The sequence below is a fragment of the Lathyrus oleraceus genome, chromosome 5 (genome assembly GCF_024323335.1).
Source record: "Lathyrus oleraceus cultivar Zhongwan6 chromosome 5, CAAS_Psat_ZW6_1.0, whole genome shotgun sequence".
NCBI classification, from domain to species: domain Eukaryota; kingdom Viridiplantae; phylum Streptophyta; class Magnoliopsida; order Fabales; family Fabaceae; genus Lathyrus; species Lathyrus oleraceus.
Window position 1 is genome coordinate 128,660,567 of NC_066583.1, and position 17,984 is coordinate 128,678,550.

Below are 17,984 nucleotides of genomic sequence, written 5' to 3' on the forward strand. Positions count from 1 at the left end.
AGCAGGTGACGTGTAACTTACATGTATAACATTTTTGAGGAGGAAGATCATCTAAATTTGAGCCTGGATGGTTAGGTCATATCTTTTGAAACGGACAAGTAGTCCATATTGTCCCATTTCATATGTTTTCCTGCTTCACATATGCCAGTTGTAATTTCATCATAATTCTGATTTCCCTTTGTAAGTTGTCTTGTGAATTGGTCAAACCGACTTAGGTGTACCACATAATTATGTTCGATGTAGGCATGAATGGCATCCCGATCAAATGGAACTATTCTTCCTCGAACCCAAGAGTCTTGCCAAAGGTCCATCTTTAGTGGGATCAACATTAACATAGAATTCTCGTACATTGTCAAGGTTCTTAACATATTTTAGAGTTGTTAGAGTACCCTAACCTCGAGCATAAATCTCTTGAACTACATTTGAATATTCACGTGGATATTCTATTTAAATTGTCTTCTCTCGAACCAAATACCTGATTTCCAACTCAGTGTAGTATTACTCATGGACGAAGCTTCAGAATCTATGGTCTTCATTTGGTACAACATACACACCATTTCCTGATCTTTGTCTCTTCCTTCTAGTATGTGATCTTCCAGAAGCCACCTGAAACAATTAGTAGACAACATATATGGAATTTGGATATGTTAGCATAATATGATAAAATTTCTATATTTGCCGAAAAACATGATATTTACAGAAGTTCCATAGATATGTTATATCAAAGAAATATTTTAGATACACAAATATATTACGCATGTAATGGATAATTTCAAATTCATCTAAATTCATTGTATGTTGCAAAAATTAACATGTGAAAATTTCCCTCTTTGTTCTTTCAAGGATCCAATTCAAATTTTCTAGTAAATCAACCCTATCCTATCCTAATTTATCACTATGGAGCAATAAAGTTTCCCTAAATTGAATCTGAATTAGGGAATTTACAGCAATTTAAAATAAAAGTCCATAATGAATGGAAATTTAAGAAAAATAAAGTAGAATAACATACCTGGGCAATCTGTGTACTGTATTAAAGTTCTAATTGATGAAGATTTTGATCTTGAATGACGTTCTCTAGTGTGTGCTAGGGTTTTTATCAAGTGGGATAACTGAAATGAGTGAGAAAAATTGAGTGGGAAGTCTAAATTTAAGTCTTTTTGCATTTACCAATGTTCTGAAATAGATCTCGTGCTAGGAAAGCTCGTCGTACTAGTCGAGAGCTCGTGTTCTTGACTTCTAGGCTTTCCCCTAGGTACGCTGGGCGGGAAATGGCTTGGCCATTTTGTGTTTAGCAAGCCCACATTTTTTTGGCTTGGCATATTGAATTTTATCAAAATGTTTGAATTAAAATTACATAATTTAAGCCTAATTATAAAGAAAACTATAAAATGTGATTGGATTGCCTCACAACAAGTGTTTGTTTAAGGCCAGTAGCTTGACATTGATTAGTGTCACATGGAACCAATTATATTGCAACTTACCTCACGATGTTTGATTCTGAACTTGACTTCTCCTTTGTCCATGTCTACGAGTATCCTAATAGTTTTCATAAAAGGTATTCCTAAGATGAGAGGTATTTATGGGTCTGCTTTGATATCCAATATTACAACGTCTACACGAAATGAGTGGTTGTAAACATGTATCATCACATTGTTTACTTTAACCACAAGAGTATTGCATGATTTTTCCTTCATATGTAATGTTAATGTCCATGGCTTTATTCGCAGATACCTAATTCTATCTCTAACTTCGAGATGCAACCTAATAGGGGGGAAGGTGAATTAAGGTTTCCGAATTTTTCTAGTTTTTGCGCTATGTCCTATATTTTCTTCGAATATGCAAATGATATGTTCTTAGCAATATAAAGTTCAGATAATTAAAGTGCAAAAATATAAAGAACTCAAATAGATTTATACTAGTTCCCCTTATCAACCAATGATGCATCTAGTTCTTTCAGACCGTGAATTATTTTTCACTATGTTAGATATTTGTACAAACCTCACACTAATACCTCTCTGACATTTTTCTAACATAAACACCAAACCTATGATGGAAATTAAATCTCTCTGAATCAAAGGACCTTTTACAATAAGCAACTTATCACCACAACCTTGGTGATTAAGTTACAATACACTTTTTTTGAATAATCTTAAGTATTTTAATCTTGAATGAATTTTATAGTGTTATATTTGAAATGTTCTCACATGGGGCGACTCTATGGTCCCTGCCAAGCGTGACATCGCCCGGTTGATATCCCCACAGGACGTGGGGGCTCACCCTTAAGCATATGATGTGTATAGTACTAATATCTCATATTAGGTATAAGAGAAAGAGTCATACCCCAAATCCCTGGAAAGTAGGTGGGCAACTGTCCTCCCTTAGTCATATGTGAGTCGTTGTAGCCTCTGAGGGTTACCTAAACCCTAGGTCCAAAGGGCCCCTATATATACTTATCCTCTAAGGGGATAAGATATATCACAACTTATACGCTTATACCTAAGTGCCAAACTGAGATATAGAGTCTCTCACCCCACGTGAACAGGTTCCCTAAAACCACCATAAAACCATTGCATGAGGCTCCTCACCACCATGAGCAAGTCGTAATCTCTTCAAATTATTATATACCTACTAAGGCCTTAAGTTATCCTTACCAGTGTATAGGTAACATGCACATCGATACTTTTTGACTAGTATAACGGTGCTCATTATGGGCCCATAGTAAAACTAGCTTGGTCCACACCTTCTTCATCATAATCACCATACTACTGTCATCCTCCACTCTTATACTTATAATTTATTGGCCTTGGTTAACATGATGGCTTCATACTCTATACTGGAGTATACTAGTGGTAGTGGTGACGCCAACACCCTGACAGATATTTGTGTCTCCATGGATGAACTATGTCGTCAGAATTAAACTTTGGAGAACAACGTCCACAACATCAGACATCACCAGCAAGGATATAACCCCGTAGAGGAGATGGAGGTACTGGATCCCTAACCACTCTCAAATGATATATGGGAAGCACCTATTGTCGAGGGGTTCAAGCCACCATCTTTGGCAAACTTAGATGGGTGCAGATACCCTTATGAACACGTCACTTCCATCTAGGCATGACAACATTACCCGTACCCGTGGGTACCCACCCGAACCTGCCCCGAAGTTGACGGGGAAAACCCGCTTTGACTGGGTTTGGGTTTGGGTTTTCCCCGATTTTAAAATATGGGGACGGGTCGGGAAATGGGGACACTAGTACCCACCCCGAACCTGTCCCCGAACCCGCCCCGTTTATTTCATTATGTACATTATTATTTATTTTTGATAATTTAGAATATTAAATATGTGGTCAATATTTTGATATTTTAATTTTAATTTATTATTTAAAATATTTGAAATGTATGTATGAAATATTTTTATATTATTTTATTTTATTATTTGTATTGTAGCTTTATTTTGGAAAAAATAACTATTTTTACTAAAAAAATCATTTCACTAAATGAATGGTGGCGGGGGCGGGGCCGGACCCAACCCGAACCCGTTTGGGATGGGTTTGGGTTTTGATTCTCCATCCCCGTTTGGGTTTGGGGTGGGGAACGAGGATTGTTTGGGGATTTGGGTTTGAGTTTGGGGGAGGTAAAAACCGTCCCCGACCCGCCCCGTTGCCATGCCTACTTCCATCAATAGGCAGATGACCATCATTGATGCGTCTGACTCTGTGAAGTGTAAGTTTTTATCTATTAACTTCAGGGATGTAGCCTTGCGATGGTACATGGGTCTTCCCCGAGCTTCCATCGCCAGCTGGTAAAGAAACCCGTTCCTTAATTTTCTACTAGCCATCACAAGAAGATGTCCACCATCAGCTTGTTCAACATACGACAAGGTCTGTTAGAATCATTGAGGGACTATCCTGTCTGGTTCAATAAAGACACCAACATATTTTCCCCCTTAAAAAAGAAATGTTCGTGGAGAATTTCAAAATGGACTCGAGGTGGACATTACAACGAGTTTCATACCCAGAAACCAACATTTTTGTTAGCAGGGATGGTTACCTGAGCATAATGATACATAAGGACGAGGAGAGAAACACCAAGAAAAAGGCGTGTGATATCAAAGAACGTGTTCCCAATTTCAAAGGTTTAATGGTGATATTCTCTAGAGAACAGGTGCAAGTAAAATCATATATCACCCTAAAGACCACTTTTAGAGAGCATGAATATGCAAAAGAAATAAAGGTAAAGTATTTGGTTATTGACGCCCCTCCCTTTACAATATGATTATAGGGAGGCTGAATTTTAACCAGTTGTGCGACTTCTTATCCACTTTGTATTTATGCATGAAGTACCCACTCATATAAGGGAAACTCCATGGTTCTTGCCAAGCGTGACATCGCCTGTATGACATCCCCATAGGACGTGGGGGCTCACCCTTAAGTAGATGACATGTATATTATTGATATCCCCCATTAGTTAAATGAGAAGAAGTCATACCATGGATCCCTAAAAAGTATGTGGTCAATAGTCCCCCTAGTCATATGAGAGTCGCTATTGCCTATGAGGCTTCCCTAAACCCTAGCCCAAAAGGCCCATATATATACTTCTCCCAGATCATAACTCATACACTTATACCTAAGCGCCAAACTTAAATATATAGTTTATCACCCCATGTGAGCACATTCCCCAAAACCACCATAAAAGCACCACACAGGAATTCTCGTCACCGAGAGAAAACCCTAATTTCCACAAATTGATATACGCCTACTAAGGCCTCTGAGCATTTGTGCCTTTATAGGGGTAACATGCACATTTATACTTTTTGAACATTACAAATTCCAAGATAAAGTTTAATCTTCTCTTTCATTGTGATAATTCAATAATGCATAAACCTTAAGTGCTCAGGATATGGTTATGAAACTTTTGAATGATTTGAGAGTTATGTACAAAGTTTTAACATTTTGAAAATGAATGAACAATTGATGATTTGTTTGAATAAATATGAAGATTTATTTTTGGAAAGAGGTAAATCGAATTTTTGAAGAGTACATATTATATACTTCATGAAACATTGTCATGAAGAGAAGCACAATCTTTGAGAAATAATTCATGAAGCATTGCAATGATTTTTGAAACTTTAGACTATGATGCAATGTAATCATTTAGATTTTATGAAACCATGAAGTATTGTAATGATTGTGAAACATTTTGAATTTAAAAAATGCATTGTTTCAAGTTGGTATTCAGATACCAAAATATGGTAATCTAATACCACATAAAAAATGTTCAAAAATTCAAAATTTGAAAACTGGTATTCGAATACGATATATTTGTATTTGAATGCCACTCTTTTAAAAGTGATAAATTCGCATCTTTTTCAACTAGTATTATTTGTGGTTCCTTTTGATGCTGAAGATGAGAAGGGAGAGTTAGTAACCATGAAGTGGAATTTTTGCTTTTCAGTTTTCAGATGGAGAGGATTCAATTGCTAGCTGAATTTTTTCTTCCCCCTAATGTGAGTGGGCCTTGTGTCAGCTTTTTTAGTGGAAAGTTGAGATATTTCCTTTTCATTTTTGAATCCCATGTGTTTTTTCTTGCCACTTGGATATAATGTGTTTCCTCTCTAATGACATAGATAATACATGTGTCCTCTCTTGATTGGAGGAATTTTTCAATCATAATTCTCATTGGCTGATGAGTAGTGTTGTTCTTTACTTATTTTTCTTTATTTGATGATGTGTCAAGTGGTTATTGGTGTAAAGGGATAATTGAGGATAACAAACGGGAGATCTTGATTAAACTTGATTCAATGATCCATATTAAAATAAAGAAACACACATTAATTTATATTGCCAAAGTTGCCTATTCTAGAAGCTTTTAAAAGATTAAAATGAAATTATATGCATTAAGTAAATTAAAGTCCACACCTTAAAATAAAACCAATAAAAATAAAATGAAGGCATGGAAAAATCTATTTAATTTTTTTTGAATATTTTGACAAAAGAATAAAAATAAAAGGGATTCGAAATGAATAAAAATCGAGCGTAAAAGTGCTCAAAAAATTAAAATGAATGCACTAAAATAATAACGCAAAATAAACTTCTCGGAAACATACATGTTTTGATCAAATTTTGAAATAAAAAATGATCTGTTGAATAGGCTCAAGCTGATCAAAGTGCGGCCGAAAAACTAATCAAAAAAATAAAACGAGCAAGTCAGGTTAAACTATGAAAACCGTAGATTAATAATACCGAGGTCTACAAGCTCAATTTCAAAACTTTTTGCCTGCTAATATTACGTATATTTGAAAATTGGTTCAATCGGGCTGTGTGTAGATCCGAAGATTTATTCTGGCTGATATTTTATGTATTATGTGTGATGAAATACATGTAATGTTATGCAAATGATGCAAAGTGAAGTAAATTCAGATATATGAAAATTTTAAAATGTCCAGAAAAAATTGGGGTATGACAGTTGCCCCTATTTAAATATCTTCGGCCAGAGGATATGAAGAGGATCGAATCTTCGTATAATCATGGTTGGAGATAATTAAATATCAAAGGATCCAAATTTTGTCCCTTAATGAAATGATATGAGATGTTGTGAATGCATGAAGGATTTTTTTTTTATCGGGAATATGATATGAGAAATAGACTTTGTGGAAATTATGGAAATGACTTGTAGAGGAAATTATTTGGGATTGAATGGAGTAAGGTGAAAGGGCTTGTGGAGAAAAACAATATATCTTTTGAAGATCAGTCAGAATAATTAAGGCATAACCAGCAAAACTTGGAATAGAAGGGACAAGCCCTGGAAAGATAATATGGACATCCAGAAAAGCATTGGATGCAAAAACTCAAATTGGAGATACATCAGAGACATTCAGAACAACATTGAATGTAACAACTCTGGGAAAATTATTAGAAACATCTAGACAAGCAAAGGATAATTCACTAGGGAAAAACGAACTATTTGAAGATACATCATAGACATTCATAAACCATTGAATGTGATAACTCTGGAAAAACAATAAACACATCTAGAAAAGAATTGGATGGAAAAGGAGTCCAAACTCTAGGGAAACATCAGAGACATTAAGAAAAGAATTGAATTCAAAAGGATACCTAAACCCCATAAATACGTCAGAGTCATCCAAAAAAGCATTAGATGAGAGGGAAACCAAATCGAAGATTTTTTAGTAGACATCTAAGAATGAATTGGATGGGGACTTCTTAAAGTAGATTTCCCCAGACTGACTGATTCTTGAAATAATTGTTTTACTGTGCGCTTGAAATGCTTTCCCTAGCATGGGTCTTGAAGATATTTTCTCTTGGTCAACAAATTCTTGGGATGGTTTTCCCTGATTGGCAGATCTTGAACTAATTTTCTCTGAACAACAGGATCTTGATTGTGATAAGCCTCTGATAGGATCATTGATCAAGTTTCTCAACTGTTTGAACTTCCTTGATGATGTGTGCTTATTTGAAAATAAAATTGTTCATTAACAATGGTAATTTTAATTCAATGCTCATGCAATTTTTGAAATCAAAATCATTATTGGAATGATGTGGTTTGTATACAACAATGGATCATAGGTCAAAACACAATATTGACTTAGACATTCAAAGTGAAAGATAATGCAAAGGTATGATATAAAAATAAATAATTAGCAAATCTCGTTAGAGTCAGTTTATGCAACCTTGTTGTAGTATGCTTTCAAAATAAACATAGCTTCAATTAGGTTTTTTGAAGGTTATAACATGGTCTGGTTTATGGTTTTCGAATAAAGGATATAAGAATCAAAATTTAATTTAAACCCAACCCATTCTCCATGGTGATCTTCAGTCCTACGTTCAATTAATTCAACCTATGCATTCAGGTTGCATTGATGAGGATGGCTCAAAATCCACGGGGATTTTCGAGATGGCATTCACTTCTCCTTTTTTGCTAGTCACAACATTCTATTTTTTTTATCAAGAATTTTGGTGACCATTTTTATTTTGATATGATGGTCACCTCATTTTGTCTTTGCTGATGCTTTTTATTGACCTCTTCTGATTGATTTTTCTTTTTGTTATCCCTAACTTTTGCCTTGACTACTTTTTCGAAGTTTTTAGTCCACCGCGATACCCTAATTTTTTCCTAAGTCACCTTTTTAGATTTTGACTTAGAGGGTTTTTTCTTTTTTTGATCTGAAAAGATAGTGACCGCCTTGCTTAATGGTTAATGAGAACAACCACAATCACCTTTTGATTTTCATGGCTTCTTCGACACTTCTTCGATGTGTGTGAAGGAAAGCTCATGCTTGAAACTTTTGTTGAAAGGTGTATGAGACGATTCCCTTGAACTTGAATGCACATTCGAATAAATTGAGAACTACCATCCCCTAGGTTAAGATTACGGGTTTTTTCATACCAAAAGAAACACCAACTTTTAGGATCAAAAGGTTGACTAGGGATTAACTTCCTTATTTCTCTAGTGATTGGGAATTGAAACAATGCCTTACATAGTCAACAAAGTTTTATTTGAAAGCATATCGTTCAACAACTTGGATATTCCGTTTTTGCCATTCTCCCTTCGATATTTGCTTAAACAGAAGTTTGATAAAGAAAGATGAATGGGAGAAACCTTGATATATTTTGACATTTTGAAAAAGGAAAGCATAAATGTGTGTAGATATGGACATGAATGGATTGATTCAAAATATGCAACACTCATTTCATTAACATTAACATTTGAAGAAAAACAAGTTTGAAAGCAAATATACATGATACAGACAAGGAAAATGTAAATGGAAAGAAAACATGGCCTAGTGACTAATCAGCATCGAGGATGAGCTTTCATGTCTGATCCACTGGCTTTAGGAGGTGACCTGTCATGCTCTAACCCAGACTTTACTCACCATGCTTTGGCAAATGATTGTTGTTAATGTTGGGATCAACCTTCTTAAAAGATATAACCTTTCCTCTAACCAAGTCATATACTATATCCTCTAGTGCAAAGAAACTTTCTAAGTCATGACCTATAACTCCCTCATGAAACTTGCAGTGGAGGTTGGAACTAAACCCAACTAGAAGAGAATTTGGAGGAAGAGGTAGAGACCTAGTTGTAATTAAACCTTTTAGGATCGAGTAAGGATATAGTTTGGTATATGTCATGGGAATATGGTAAAATTGAGTTCTATTCCTAGCATTACGATTCTAATTCTGGCCATCATTCTTTTGTTTTTAAGGAGCCTGAATTGGTTGAGTATTAACCATAGGGGCAACTGCAGCTGCATATGGTTGATTATAGTATTGCTGCCTGCGACAAGGTCTCTTTTCATTTGAAAGAGCAGTTGCTTAACCCTTACTTTTCCTATGAAAAGTTATAGAGGACTTTCTTGTACCACAAGAGGATTCAACAATGTTAAAAAATTTCCATTCTTGATACCCTCCTCTAGTCTTTCTCGAATATTTACCAGGTCAACAAAACCATATGATACACTGCTTATCATCTTTTCCCAAAAGAAAGGTTGTAGAGTGTCCATGAATAATCCAGTCAATTCTTTCTCTGCTAATGATGGCCCCACTCGGACAGGCAACTCTCTCCAGCGCTGCGCATACTCTTTAAAATGCTCTTTATCCTTCTGAGACATGTTCTGCAATTGACGATGATCTGGTGCCATGTCCATATTATACTTATATTGCTTCAAGAAAGTTTCGACTAAGTTTTTCCAGCTTCAGATACGACTCTTTTCAAGTCCCATATACCATTTCATTGAAGCTCCACTCAAGTTGTCCTAGAAATAGTGAATGAGCAATTTGTCATTATTGGTATATGTAGCGGTAAATTCATGACCATCAAGCTATGGATAAGCTTGACGTGAATAAAACCAGAGTCGCCGCCGCGCTTTTATTTTTTCCAAAGGAAAAGGGAAAAGTACGAACAAAACCCAAAGATAAGAAGTTTTCAAATCAAAACTAGTAAAATGCCAGAGATTACAGGTAAGGGGGTTGGTTACACAGAGGGAAGGTGTTAGCACCCAAAGTGTCCTAGGTACTCCTAGGGAGCCCTTTTTTATGTGTGTATGTGTTTTTGGTATAAAACATGTTTGAGAAAAATAGAGTGTGGGGGTGAGAAAAGAGTTCATTGATTATATTTTTGTGTTTGACAAGACCTTCAGACCTGTGCCTACGTACCAACATAAAAATGAGGGATCAAAACGTCATAGTTCGTGGTAACAATTTCAAAGTTGGTGAATTGATTTTAACAAAAGTTTAAGTGAATAGAGGCACAAAGGGTCCAAAAGTTTGAATAAGTGTTAGTTCTTTTTGTCTTTTGAAATTTTAAGTCAATATGATTAGGTTTATTTACAAATTTGATTTAAGAAAAAGTTTGAAAATTCATTGGCATAAGACCGAAGTTTCTAATTTGAAACATGTCGAAGTTTAAAGTCACAAGAAAAGAAAGTTTTTGAAAAGGGGGAGAGATTTTGAAATTTAAGAAGTGGGAGAAGATGAAGAGGCTAATCCTAAGCATAAATTTAAAAGTTAAGGGTTAAAAGATCTGACCAATGGGATGCAATCCAACAGACAAGAATGTCATATAGAAAACTCATTTTCCCTTTGGACTTTGAGTCAAGCAATTATCCACAAGCAATTAGCGATATCAAACATCATGAGGATCAAGGCATCAAATAAAGATAGACATATCCAAGCAAGCAAATCCATAGCTAGAAATCTTCTTTTGTCTTCTCATGTATCAGATGAAATACTCCTTGATTAACTCAAAATAATGCCTCAGACACAAGATCAAACTAACAGTTTCATCAAGATAATGTAGCAGATAAGTTCAAATAGATCCCAATACTTGCATCAGATGCAAGCTAAAAACATAATAACTTGGTCTCAAAATGTTGACATTAGCCAAGTCCTTTTGCATAGGGAATGTTGCCTAATCCTAAGTCAAAAGTTCAGATCAAGCTCAATAGTCCACACAAACATTTTTTAGGGTTTTTTGTTGTTTATTAAGTATTTTAAGGTCCTAAGACCACAAACACAGACAAAATACACAAACAAATATATACAATCACAATATATGGCTCAAATGAGCAAAGTAAAAATAGTATAAACATAAACAAGTTTAATGAAATGAAAATGGAAATTAATGATAAATGACTAGAAATTAAATTGCATAAAGTAAATGACTTGAAAGTAAAGTAATATTAACAGTAGCTAGTGTTAGTCAAAGTTAATTAGATGTTAGTGGAGTTTGCTTTTTTAATTGATCAAGTCATTCTTTGGAGAACACTCAACCATCTATTCACAAGCATGGATCCTTGAACCAAGACATCTTCCATAAGAAGGAAAAAGGGCCAAATTTCCATACAATACCATGAAAGATGGGAGACTTACAATCCCACTTAGTAGAATGCTATGCCTTTAGGGTCAAAATTTAGCTCTATGTTAAGCAATCATAATTGGACTTATCTAGAAGTCACAATTATTTGAGGTCGGGAAATAAAAATTTAGGTGTTAATGCATGTTAGAGATTTGGTATAATGAACCAAACTCCTAAAACATACCACACACTAAAAGAAAAGATCAAAAAGGGATGGACCTATCTCATCCATACTTGTAGTGGTTCATCTGACACAAAGTCATTGATGAACCAATTAGCATTAGGATATTAAGACTTCATTGATCAATAAAAGGAATGGGAAAGAATGGGGATGAAGATGAAACGGAAGAGGAATGAGAGAAACACAAATTGGTCATGGGAGAAATTTTATCAAATTAAAATCATCCATTCATTTTGGGAGATGAAATGTACATTTCATCAATCCCCTAAATCCAATGATTTTAATCCAACAAAAGTTAAATCAACCTTGACCAAGGCCCAAACAAATAGTCAAACATCACAAGACCATAGCAATAGCTCAACATAATTTTTACACAATTAAAAAAATCACATTAAAAATGAATTAAAATTCAATTTAAATTGGCCAAAACCTAAAACCTCTTCAAAACACCAACTAAATGACCAATAGATTTATCCTAGGTCAAACAAGGTCAAAGGACCTTAGGCAAAAAATTTCATGATTTTTGAAAAGTCAGAAGTATTTTTAAACAATTAAAAATATGCATAAAAACATTAAATTCATGAAAAATATCAAAATTAATCCAAAAAATATTTTTAATTCAGAAAATGAAAGAGAAAAATATTTAAATATTATTGGTGATAGTCCCATATTTTTTGGATTAAAAATAAAATTAATATGAATTAAACAAAATAAATGGATTAAACATAAAATCAGAAAATACAAAAAAACAAGGGCCATCAAATATCCCTCATTAATTGAGGTGGCAGATATGATGGCCGCACGCGCGCGTTCGACCATACTCATTGGTCAATGGGTTGTACGCGTGGTAATCACAATGAACACTTAAGATTAAAATATTTGAATCAGAGCAGATGGCCTGGGCTTTGCCAACGCACCACCGGAGCCCTAACTCCGGTCATCTTCTCCGGTGAGGACCACCGGTCTGATTCAAGCTCAACTTCATGAAAAATGGAAAATGAATACACTAATTTGAAAAAAAAATGCTCAGGAGCATGAATTTGACCTCCATTTCTTCCAATTCCAAGTATATTGAAAGATACATGGATTTGAAATTTGAGGTACATGATCTGAGTTGCTTTGATTTGACCTCAAAGCAACTCAATCTTGTTGCCTACATTGGTAAGACTTAAGTCAACCCAAAATCACAAAGAATAGTGGAGAAATGAGAGAGAATCGAAGAGATGAAGTTTCTGAAATTTCACCTTTGAGTTGCTTTAAATTCACTTGATCTTGATCTGGATTTGCTTGATCCCTCTTCCTCTTGCTTGCAGTGACCAAATGAGATGAAAAGGGTAATGAATTCTATGAGTTTGAACTTCCAAACAGGAGGTGAAGTTCAAGCTCGATTTCAATTGAAATCTTCAAGAATTCTATTGAATGGAGGGTTTGGATTCTTCTGGAAAAGCTTGGGCAGGGTGTTAATGAAGTTCTGATCTCATTGCTCTTGTATTTATAGGGTTATCACATGCTTTCCACACACTTCCATTTGAAAATCCAAAATAAGCAACTTTGCATCATGAGCTTGCATGGACGTGTTCAAAGCCCAAAGAATGATTGGAAAAGGTCCAAAATCATGCACAAGTCATGCTGAAAGCAATGCATTAAGCCATGCAATGTTGAAATGAATTTGAACATGAGAAATTTCCAAATGGTACCATGCATTGCACCCACGCGCAAGTCCTTCAATATTGATACAAATGAGATGATCTTGAAATTTTTGGAAAGGTGAGGTCAAGGGAAACAACTTTCATGTTTAACAAATTTCCATTTAAATCTTGGATCATGATGAATTTTGAGGTGAAAGTTTGGAAAATCAAACATATTTGAAAATTTCCTAAGTACCAAGTCATATGTTCACTTCTTCCACCTTGAATAACTTTTGTTATGGACTTCAAATGGAAACACTTACCTCATAAAAGTTGTAGCTATTTCAAACCTATTAAATTTGGTCACAAATTTGACCTAATTTGGATTTGGCATGAAGGAATTATGCATTTTAGAAGTTGAGGAAAATCACTTGTTCAATGGTAATGGCCCAAAATGACCTATAATGTTTCCTCTTGGAACATGCATTTGAAATTTGAATTTGAACTTCACCCAAACATAAATGTTGAAAAGGACATCTTGAATTGGATCATGGAATTTGAATGGATTTAAGATCATTAAAAATGAGCAAGTTATGGTGTTTGGAAGTTGACCTGCTAACTAGGGTTCAGACAAAATGACCTATCATCTTTCACCATAAAAAGTGACTTTACAAGCAAATCTAGCTCTTGACTTAAACATGAAAGTTCTCTGGAATGTAATTATGAGTAACTTTCATCTTGGAATCATTTTCATATGACAAACATTATAGGAGATAGGGTCTAGGGAACCCCAGTTTTGACTAGTTGACTTTCTCTGGTCAACCACCATGAACCATCTCGCTAGCTTGACATTATCTTGATTCTTGGGACTCATGGAGCATAATATATGCATAAGATGATGTAATATGGAGTATCCCTTGAAATATTTGATCAGATGTTGAAGAAACTTGCCGAGGAAGTCACACAAGATACTTAGATGAATTAGGGTTTCCAAGGCAAACAAGCTTCAAAATCTTGATGAATTCTTGATAAAAAATGATAAATAAAGAACATGGGGATCCATATATGATGTCTAGAGATATTGTGAACCATTTCTTGATTGGTCTCCTTGCATTGAGGGTCTCAAACCCTAGATATGAGCTTGATGGAGCATAGGTGAGCATACTCACTACCTACAAAAGAGTTAAGCTATACATTGACATATTTTTGGTATTTTGGTTAGTAAATAATGGAAAAAAAAGCATGATACAATCAAATGTGCTTGGTGATCTTTCCCAATGCAAACCCAATGAATGAGGGGTAAGGAGGATGCCAAGGTGTGATCCCAATGCCAATGCATATGATGAGATAGCATGGGGGATCTTAGGGTCAAAATTGGGGTCTTACAACTGCCCCTATTTAAGGACATTCTAATTGAGGATGTGAAGGTTAATATCTACGTATCAACTCGGTATAATGGGTTTAAATAACAATGTATAGAAATAAATTTTGGTCCCTAAGAGACCTCATGATGCATATGATATGAAGGTTAAAATGATCTTTGTGGGGAAAATATTGCCACAAAGGAAATGAATCCGGAGAGACAGAAAGTCCACAAGAGCATAATGCATTCCATAAGAAAAAATCATTGGGGAGACAGAGACTCTAGGGGTAATAAATAGTTATGCGTAGGCCAGGCTACGACTTAAAACTGCTGAAGACACGAGGGAAAATTCCATGAAAATAAATCAATGGAAAGACTCGGTTGGGGATAAAGCGAAAGTTTGCAGGGGAAACGGGTAAATTAGAACAAAACTGAAATACTCGTACCAAACAGGGGATTAGCGGCTTCACTGAGGAAATACACACTCAAACTCAACTGGGGAAAGATAATCTTCAACACAGGAGTACCAGAAGTATATTATCTATTACCGGTTACTGGGTAAGAAGATAATATACTCTGACAGAGAGGCATCCGTTAACGACCAGGGTAAACATATCAAGGATGACCCGCTGATGAGCAAGTGGGTGTATTCGTTACCAGTCACTGGGTAAGAATAGCCTATTAGGGAAAATATCAAATATGATTTACAAATACCGGTTACTGGGCAAAAGACCAAAAAGAGAGAATATCCGTTATTGGTTAAAGTGAACATATCAAAGATAGACTCAGAGGAAGAATATCCGTCATTGATTAGGATAAACATATCAAGGATAGACCACTAGGGGAATTGGGAAGAATATCCGTTACCGGTTAGGGTAAACATATCAAGGATAAACTGCCTGAAAAAGGTAGGAATCATATCTATCGGTTACTGGATAGAATACCAAAGAGAGAATATCTGTAACCGGTTAGGATGAACATATCAAGGATAAACTTAGCAAGGGGAAGCATGATTTACAACTACCAGTTACTGGGTAGAAGACCGCAAAGAGGAGAAAACCCGTCATCGGTTAAGATGAACATATTAAGGATTAAGTCTCTGGAGAAAGAAATAGGGATTACAATTACCTTTTTACTGGGTAGAAAACCACAAAGGGAGAATATTCGTCATCGGTTAGGATGAACATATCAAGGATAGACTGCCTAGGGACACATGAAAACGAATCCGCTGGGGATAACAAAAGAAGTCAATTACTTTTACCGGGTATTCGGCGACAGTAACATACTCAACAATTGAGAGGAATATTACCAGTTACTGGGTAATAGACTCTCAAGGGACTAAAGGTATCTATCTAGGTAAGAGATAGAAAGAGACGGTCATGCAAGGACTCAACCCAATGATAGTATATCTCAAGGGGAGTGGTTCCATCCAGATAATTAATTGGGGAGAAAACTGAAACAATAATCATCCACGAGGAAATAACTCAGTGGGTAATGAGAAAGGTTAAATTCTTTCTGGCTAAGGGGCTGACACTCTACAATTGAAGGAGGACAGACACACCAAATCTGTATAGGGATATAATATCACCATAACAGGGAATCAAAATAATAAAATCAAATGAAATAACAAATGCATAATGGAATATCCGATGTTGTAATTTATGCATGAATATGTATATGTTTGATGATTATGCTGACAAAACTATCGCAAAGGATACAAATGTCACAGATTTGAATCATTGCTACAACACTCGGCTAATCTCAACAAGATGGAAACACCAACTGGAGAAACATGTTGGGGGATGGATACAAATCATCTGGCCCTGAATGTCTCAACCCTGGATGGGGAAAGAAAAATGAAATCTGCCGAAGATCCAAATTGTCCATTCTGTGGGGAACTTTATATCAACGCCATATCAAATGGGAGATAACCTCGCAGGGGACCACTTCAAACACTGCTCTGAATCAACACTGTCGGGAATCATAAATGAAATCTGCTGGGGACCACAGGAGATAAGACTTTGTACAGGGCCCAAGAAAACTGTTGAGGATGTGAGCCTATTACCTAACTGTGGAGGTGATCCACCGACTCAGTTGGGGAAACCCGCCTTACTGATGGGGAGGAATAGGTTACCAAATCAACTGCTTGGGGAAGACCAACAATGCTTCGCACTTTAGGACTTACCTGTTCTCAAATTGTTGTTGACATTCCTTACTGAAATTGATTGCTTTTTAAAGTGACTGCTTTCATATTTTAAGAAAAAAATGATTTTTATTATTCAATTTATTTTAAAATTATCATCATAAAGTTCAATTCTATTTGATGACACTGAAATTTACCGTATTTTGGACTCCGATTTCACATGCATTTTAGTGGTTTTATTGTTATTTTGTTATTTTATTACTATGTTTCTCTTTGTTTTCAGGTTTTCAGTCTAATCAGAGCCCCGATCGAGAAAAGGAGTGAAAACGAGCTAAAAAGACTAAAATTCAACATTTTGCACTTGTGGCTCCCACTGTGGCTGACGCCATGGATCCAACCATGACGTGTCACAACTCAACTTCCCTCAACTGCCATGTTCCCCACTACCTCCACTTGGGCGCCACACTTTGCTCTTGTGGCGGGCGCCACAAGAAGAAAAGTTTTCCCTCCCAATTTCAAAATGAAGGGCATCCTTGTCTTTTCCATTATTTTACTTGCCTATAAATAGAGACTCGAATTCATTTGTTTAATCATCCAAGCTTAGAGCAGATGCAAACTTAGAGCAAACTTAGTTTCACTTAGGCATATATTCAGTATTTTAAAAGTGGTAATCGCTTCGCATTGAGGTGTTACCACAATTGTGTAATCAAGTCTGTGATCGAGTCTGTAATCGAGTTTGGAGCACTTTGGAAGGAAGTTAATCCTGCCGCCATTTTCATTTCTGCTTCGCATTTTACTCAACCCTCCGATTGGAGCAGGTTTTTATTACTTTGCCTTTATCTATTTTATTTTCCCGCACTGTCTTTACTTCATTTATTTCTCGCACTCGCTTTACTTTATTTATTTCTCGCACTGTCTTTACTTTATTTATTTCTCGCACTCGCTTTACTTTATTTATTTCTCGCGCTCGCTTTACTTTCATTTATTTTCCGCACTCGCTTTACTTTATTTATTTCCCGCACTCGCACTACCTTTATTTATTTCCCGCTCTCGCACTACTTTTATTTACTTTCCGCACTCGCACTACTTTTATTTACTTTCCGCACTCGCACTACTTTTATTTACTTTCCGCACTCGCACTACTTTTATTTAAATTAAAATGCACCTTTACTTTACCATGTCTAACTAAATCTATAAAGGTTAGAATGTAAGGATCGTAATTGAACCGATAATCCGTACAATTGTTCTTAGAAATACTTAAGGGCTATTTTAACTTTCAACTTAAGTTTTCCCGCA

At 35.6% G+C, this 17,984-nt stretch overlaps 1 protein-coding gene across 1 annotated transcript in view; it reads right to left on the minus strand.

Moving 5' to 3' along the window:
- Window positions 1–516: 516 nt before the first annotated feature.
- The window catches only part of LOC127079200 (uncharacterized), a 28,965-nt gene continuing 11,497 nt past the window's right edge, over window positions 517–17,984 (minus strand). Inside the window, exon 4 of the mRNA XM_051019617.1 lies at window positions 517–606. Coding sequence (XP_050875574.1) covers window positions 517–606 — 90 coding nt within the window. The remainder of the gene's footprint in view (window positions 607–17,984) is intronic.